Genomic DNA, 7,605 nt, shown 5'->3' on the forward strand with positions numbered 1-7,605 from the left:
TTAATGCCTCTTGTATTTCTAGTGAAAAAGTTAGTAAGGACACCTTCACAACTTACAACCGTCTTCAAGTAACTCACCTCCTCGGCTCTGCGCCTGTTCTGCGGGTCGAGACTATTCGTCGCGCCCATGAGCGTCTGTCCGATAGCTTTGGTAGCTCCGATGGCCGGCCGGAAAATAATGGTAGGCGCCCGCTTCAACACGGCCTTGGCGAGGCCTTGCGCGCTTGAGCTATCCATCACCTCGCCTGGAACCGCAATGATGGCATCGCGGGCCAAGTTCAAGTCTCTCGTCAGGCTCGAGTAGCCCCCACGCAGCCCCTGTATGACACCGGTAGGCTGGTCCGCGTACAGAGAGATCTGCTTCTTCTCTTCTGGATCGAGATCAGCCTCTTCCCATGTGTTGTCAGTCTGGGGCTTGTTGAGGAGGCCTTCGGCACCCTGCAGCGCATATTGCGTTCCGATGGCCAGTTTGGCTCCAAACTTGACCATTTCAGTGCCGGTGGTGCGAGCAAACGCCGCCGCGCCCTTTCCAATGCTCCGAACGATGCGTCCGTCTTTTTTGTACTCCTTGATGGGGACCTCGATAAGCTCCTTGAATCCACTACCGATATTGACAATGCCTCTCACTGGCGCGAGACCTGCGAGAACGCCAGCCAACTGGGTACCCTTGACGTCCGGCATCCAGATGTCATTGAGGATCTTGCCCATTCTGTCAAAACCAGAAACACCATAAATAATGGTGTGTCTCAGTGTTAGACGTGCTTCGTCCAAGATGATGAAATTCATAAACTCCGTGGTGCGGCCTGACTTGAGACCTGCGTAATCGACTCGCTTGGGCTTGAAATCCAGCTTGACGGGTATGTCATGGACCTCGACTCTCTGAAGGAACGGCACATCGCTCGTTGAGCTGTGGACGGGAGTGCTGTCATCCTTAAACTCAAAGAATCTCGTAATGAAGTCGAGCGCATCTTGGTCAACATGAAGTCGAAGTGGCAAGAGAGTGACTCTCAAAACCATCTCTGAAGCTGCAAGATCCGGCTGCGGCTTAACGGTGAGCAGTTCGAGGTGGGCCATGCTGGTGCCCATCTCCCGCTCGCCGGCGTCTTGGTCATAGGTTGCAAACTTCTTCCAGGTAGAGGTTGGGACGTGGTCAAACACATCCAAAGTCTGGATCCGTACGTCGATGGAGCTCTGAGTCTCGCCAGAGTCAGGCGGGAAGGCAATCAGATCAACATTGACTCCCTGCAGCTCGAACGTGATCTTGTGGTGCTTGCTTCGGTTCAACCTCAATCTCTTCTTAGGCCTAGCTGCTCCCGTTCGGCCGGTCGTCGTTGTGAAAGCTGTTGTCGCGAGAGACTCAGTCTCTGTGGCGTTATCATTCAACTCCTGGTTGACCATTTGTGCGAGCTCTCGAGGGTCTTGCTTTGTGGAGATGCCGATGTAGATGGAATTGAAGAGGAAATCCCCAATTACTGTCTCATCTTCCTCCGCATCATCCTCAAAGACAGCACGCTCTGACCTGCGGCGACGTTCGTAGGCCTTGTCCTCGACATCTCGTACCGCCTTGGAGATGATATCGCGCGTGCGTTCCCAGTCATATCCGTCGAACAAATTCCAAATGACGTGCACATCGCGGACCGAAACTCGAAGTGGGCTTCTCTTAACAAGCTCCTTCGGCGCTTGGTCATAGCTGTTCTTCGAAGAGTTCCAGACCTGGGCTCTACCGTCGGTCTCGGGTCCCTTGTCGAAGAAATTCTCGTGTATCACTAGGTCACTGCCGTCATCGGAATGGTGTGAGGCACTTGCGTTGAAACTCGTAAGCAAGACCCCGTCATGTGTATCTTGAGTCGTTGTAGCATTCGATGTGATGGAGCCCTCTGCGTCGAAGAGGGGCTCTGAAGGGCCAGCGTCCTCATAGTAACGTGAGTCAATTTGTAATGGGCTGCCATCGCCTGACATATCGTCTTCGTCACTACCGCCCAGCTCCTGAGCGAGCTCAAAGTCTTTGTCGAAATCATAATCTCCTTCTGCTCGCCCAAAGGCCTCGGCAGAAATCGAAGCCAAGAGATCCTGGACAGGGACGACTGAGGTGCGGTACTTGTTCTCCTTGCTCGGCGGAGTAGGTGGCGTGAGCGCGTTAGCCAGAGTGATGAGGGTCTGGGTCGAATCGGCACATGTCTCCAGCACAAGTAGATCATCACGGAGTTCGACATCGACATGTTTTTCACCATCGTCACGGCTTTCCGACACCTTGACGACTGCCTTTGCAGATGAAATGTAGCAGATGCTCACGTAGCCTTGAGAAACGAGTCGTGAGACCTGTTGGGAAGACATATCCGCGGACTGCCGACGATTTACGGTAGAGCTCGCTCCTATATTAGTGGTATCGTCAATAAGCAAGATCGAGGCCTTGTTGAGGTCCAAGTTGGCCGTAGTATCCACGTCTTTTGGAAGAACCACTTGAAGCCGAGCATCGGTCAGGGCGATGAGGAGTTTCGAGGGCAGCCCCAGTGGGTTGAGACCGATCAGACAATCGCGGAAGACCAAGTCGACCGTCATAGGCTTACTATTCGGTCGGGCAGGGTCAGTCATACGGGCCGTAGGTTGAGGCTTCTTGCCGGTCAAGGCAGAGTGTGCTTGTTCGCCGAGATTGGCAACAGAGGCGGCAAGGCTGGCTTCGAAATCCTGTGGTGTAGCATCCTCCCCGAGTCCAAGGACATCCATGATTGTCGGTACTCGGTAATCAACCGTAATATCGCGCATCTTGATTTTAATCACCGGCTCCATCTCGTCTCCAATCATGCGTACCATGAGGACGGGGCCCTGGGTGAGCGTTCCCGGTGGTAGTGTCGTTGAAGAGCTCACGAGTTCTTCTCGGTGATTGCGATTCACGGAGATGGCGTGAACGCCGAATGCCACCAACGATGGTACTGTAATCTGAGCGACTTCGAAGTTCTTCAGGTTCGCATTGATCATGCCGAGCTTGCCGCCCAAGTCGACGACCGCACCAAGCTCCTTGACCTCGGCCAGAAGTAGGATGCCAGGCCTGTCGTCTTCTGGGAGATATTTTGCGACGGTTGCCAGTCGGGCAACCTCTTCGCCCAGCGCAGGGAGGCAATTCAGTTGATGTATGCGATCGACCCTTACATTCAATTGGTCGAAAGTCACCCGCAGAACCCCACCCTTCCGCCTTTGTCGGAGGAGCGTGTCGACCATGATTTCATCATCGCCCTGGTCGAACTTGACCTTGGACGGGATGATGAGTTCGAGAAGCCTTTCGAGATCCTTGTCCTTTGGCGTCGCGAGATACTCAAAGCGTACACCTCCAATTTCGGCGGAAATGGGCGGCTCTGCTCGGGAATTCCTGATATACGGCCCTGCCAAGCGAACTTTGCTGATTGCAAAACCGATCCCCAAATCTCGGCTTACCATCTTGACTGCACTCGTCTCCAAACCAACACTGCACTCTCTGCCCTTCAGTTCCAGATTGAAGCCCCCTATTCGCATATCAATCTTGTTTTCTGCCGAGGCCGACTTGTCGTCCGGGTTGATTGGAGCATCAAATCGAACTCCTCGGGGTTTGGGGGGTGGTTGAACCGGCGCTCTGACGGACGGCGAAGCATTCGATGACATTGAGGAGCTCATGTTAAGGAAACTGCTCAAGCCACCAAACCAACTGAATGTCTCGTCCAGTCTTTGCAAATCGAGCTGTATCAATAGTGGTAAAGTAGTTACTTCAGTCCGAATTGAGCCAGCCGACTTGACTACCTTCACAGTCACATCAGAGCCAGCTGAAGGGAATTTGTCCATAACAGAGGCCCTCATCTGGAGGCTCTGGTCGAATGATATGATATCGTCCCTTGCGTAGCCGAAGCGGAACTTTTCGAGATCAACGGTCGTTTCGAGGCCCTTCTGCGATGACTTGAGTGATATGTTAAGTTTATCGAGATCCGTTCGGAGGAGAATCTCGGGTTGCATCTGCAAACCAGGAGAGCCCAGTATTCTCTCCGCTGTATCAGCAACACCGCCCAGTTGGTGAAGGAAATGTAGTGAAATCTTTTCAAACACAATATTCATATCGGGCATCGCCGATTCTTGCTGCGGCTTTGCAGCCGTCTTTGTAGCGAGAGCAGGGCTGTCTTTACTCTTCAATGCATCCAGCAACTTTCCAGCTACGACCGCAAGCAGATATGCCAGTGAAGCGTCGAATCGAATCTCCAAAGGCGACAAAAGAACCTCTATCGCCCCATCATTATCTGGCTCAACGAAGGGAAGGTCGGTTGGCATTGGCGCGAAGCCCGACCTCGATGCTGATGGAGGGGAATACACGGAGAAAGCTCCGGGAAGTTGAGGCGCGACCGATCTTGCCAAGCCAGGTGATCCTGGTGCTTGGCTCAGAACGGAGGCTTGAGCATCGGCTGGCACATGCACATGCTGATGCAGCGATGGAACGTAGAGGGAAATGTTTTGCAGGGAAACGAGCTCCTTGACCAGTCTCGTCGGTCCTCTTGGGGTTGCCACGTCGTCTGCCGGTGCTGGCGCATCTGCGAACTCATCCCGTGTGAAACTCGCCGGTGGTGGCTCCGTTGCGTCCTCACATCTAGCTTCAGCCTGATCTGTCGGATGCGGCGACTGAGACCTCTGTGATGCCGGCGCCTCCATATTGTCAAGAGGCTTTGACTCCGGAATGCTCGGAGCTGCTTCGAATGCTGGTGGAGTTTGTTGTCTCGGCATGGGGCTTGACTTCTTGAGCTTGGGTGAAGCCTCCGGGCTCGAATCCGCATCCCACCCTCCTGGCATCCGCGATCCAGTTGGCTCGGCCTGCGAAAAGGCACTCATGTACATGCTCTCGGCTTCTTCGTGGGTGAACACGTGAGATTGCGCCAGATCATCAACCTCACCAGAGCTCGAGCTCTGAGACGCTGCGACAGACTGTTGCAACGCCTCGGTAGGTGCAAAACCACCCACTTCATTCAGCATGTCATTGTCTGCTGATTGTAGCGACGGTTCCGACCTCGCTTCTCTTTGAAAACTAGCCCACGGTAGAGGCTCATCTTCGTCTCCTTGGATAGTGGACTGGGATAGTGGAATGTGTCTTTGAGGAGAAAAGTCTTGATATATCGATGCCCTGGGCGTCGTCGGTTCCTCCTCTTCTGCTTGTTCCTCTGGTTGACTCGAGAAATCGTATGGGATATTGAAAGCTTCCTCACTGTCCTGTAGTAGCGCATCATCAACTTCGGACAAGTCTGCGGAATCGGACAAGAAGCTCTCCTGCATGGTTGGTCGGAAGGTACTGTGCCTTGATGCTGAGGTGCGCTCGCTGAAAGATGGTGATTGAGAGATAGATGGCGATGAGACGGACGGAGAGCGTGCAAACTGCGAGAAGACTGTGGCCTCTGAAATCAGATAGGCTCGTATCTTTGATAAGGCAATGTGCCGCTTCCCATCTTTCGGCACAATCGTCGGCGCACCTTCGTCGTTGTGTGTCTCCGCGGTAACACCTTCGACATCTATGCGATCCAGCGCGAGCTGGAAAGTAACGAGCTCCGGCGTCGTCGAGGTCGGCTCGAGGGGAACTTCGACGTCCATTTGAAACGTGACCCCTCGGATGCGCACTTGGATGCGGTCGACGATGCCCTGGAGGAACCCGGCCAGGAATCCCGGCAGGGACAACGGCTGCCCTGTACCGAACTGGCTTCCATCATCGCTCATCGAGCTCTCGCTCATCGTGGAACCGCCTAGATCCTGTGTCTCGGCTGCAAGAGCATCCTCCAACCTCCTCTTCTCTTCGGCAAGTTTCGCATCTTTTAGCGCCGCATCTTCGTTCAGGAACGACTGCGCAAGGTTGACCGTATTCGGTAGGCCCTGAGCATCGTCACTCCTTGCTGCGGCCTTTGTCTTTTTGTCGTCGCCGAGAGTTGACACCTTTAACCGGACGTCAACGCCATCGATTTCGATAACGATAGGGCTCGTGTAAAAGTCAACCGGGATTGTAACGTTGAGTTTCAGCACTTTGGCTTTCTGGACTTGGAACGAAGCAGGGAGCTGGAGAAGTCGTTCGAGTTTCTAGAGGCGTACGCAGGATCTTGTTAGCCCTCCGGTTTTGGTCATGGCCCCTCTATCAAGTGGCTGACTGCAGTACGGGACATACCTTGAGGCGCACTCCAACATCCTTGAATTCTGCCGTTGTTGTCCTGCCCAGCGCAAATTGCAGGTTTTCCATGTCCAGCGTCTCCTCATCAAGCAGCTCCAGACGCCGCAGAGCGTAGATGAGGAGGCGCTTCGACAAGGTCGAGCTTCTGAAGCTCTGGAATATCGTCGCCATATTGAGCTTGGTATTCGCAACCCTCGGTGGGTTGCTCGCTTGGGGGAAGAAGAGCGACGGTGTTGATTTATCGATCAATCGGCTTAGAGGTCTCGAAGGAGTAAGGTAGGAAGTAGGAGGATGGCCTCTCCAAGTTACAACAGGTTGGCCGGAATGTGGTCCTTAGGCTGCAGGAAGTAGGAAGCTGCGCTGGTCTTTGGAGCGAATTCGGAGGTCACTAGGCTGCGGTTCACCGGGCATGGGTAATGCAGGCTACGATCGCCGTGTTATCAGAAGACACCCTGCCCAAGGCGGGGACGTTGTTCATGATGTGCTGGTCATCCAGAGAAAGGTTTCGCTACTACGGAGGTTCAGATGTCGAGATAGATCGTAGATGGGGTACAAGTGAGGAGGTAAAGGCCGACAAGGGCTGGAGAGGTGGAATCAAAGAGGTCGGAGATGTACAAGGGGAAAAGAAACAAGAAGGACAAGAAGGTGTAAGGTAGTTCAAGTTTGGACCCAAGCGCCTTAGTTGGGCAGAGGCAAATGCAGAGAGACCTTGGTGTGCTCTTGGACAGCGGCAACGGGCGGTGGTGACAGAAAGGTAAACCTAAGGCAAATAGGTCACTGATGCCCGGACGCTGTGATGAGGCAAGCCGTGACTAAGGTAAGGTGAGGCAAAGGGTACTTGTTGACTGGGCCGTACTCCGTACAGATGTACAAATGGGAGGCAAAAGGAGGTCTAGACAACAGCATGAGCGTGAGCAGAGCAGAGCAACGAAGCATGCCGCAATGAAGAGGAGGAAAGGCGGGACACAGGCATCCAGGTCACTCCCGTCCACTCCCAGCCAAGCAAATGCACTAGAGATTGGTTCCCCCCACTGCCTCTAACAGCGCGTGACTCTGGCCGGGTTCACGTCACCGTCACCGACAGGGTGTGCAGGGGTCCTCTACCTTATCAGTTGACTTGCTCCAAAATGGCCTTTATCGATAAGGTGGCAGTGGGTTAAGGTGGGCAAGGGGGGGAGGAATGACCGTGGCTGAAGCTGATAGGATGGTTTGATGTTTGGGGGACCACTCAAGCATCACTGGGGCCACTGGGGAGAGGAGGGGAGAGGAGGGGCTCCATCACTTGTGACTGTGAGGAATGTCCCCTCCATGGTGGTGCACTGAGCCGTGCGTCCGTTCCACCTGATTGATGCAGAACCCGCCATGCCTTATTCCCATCTTAGTACGTACCTTGCCTCTATGCCTAGGGTACAGGTTGTCTCCAAACACCAAACATGAACACAGAGACTCCAT

At 54.0% G+C, this 7,605-nt stretch overlaps 1 protein-coding gene across 1 annotated transcript; it reads right to left on the reverse strand.

Moving 5' to 3' along the window:
• On the reverse strand, positions 1-6,324 carry ATG2 (autophagy- protein 2; the record flags this gene model as incomplete). Its single annotated transcript, XM_065757378.1, has 3 exons — positions 1-18; positions 78-6,065; positions 6,151-6,324. 3 exons carry the CDS (start codon positions 6,322-6,324, stop codon positions 1-3), a joined length of 6,180 nt encoding a protein of 2,059 aa, XP_065614147.1.
• Between the last annotated feature and the right edge of the window lie 1,281 nt (positions 6,325-7,605).

This window comes from Colletotrichum fioriniae (assembly GCF_027942845.1).
Source record: "Colletotrichum fioriniae strain IMI 355084 chromosome Unknown scaffold_5, whole genome shotgun sequence".
In the NCBI taxonomy this organism is placed as follows: domain Eukaryota; kingdom Fungi; phylum Ascomycota; class Sordariomycetes; order Glomerellales; family Glomerellaceae; genus Colletotrichum; species Colletotrichum fioriniae.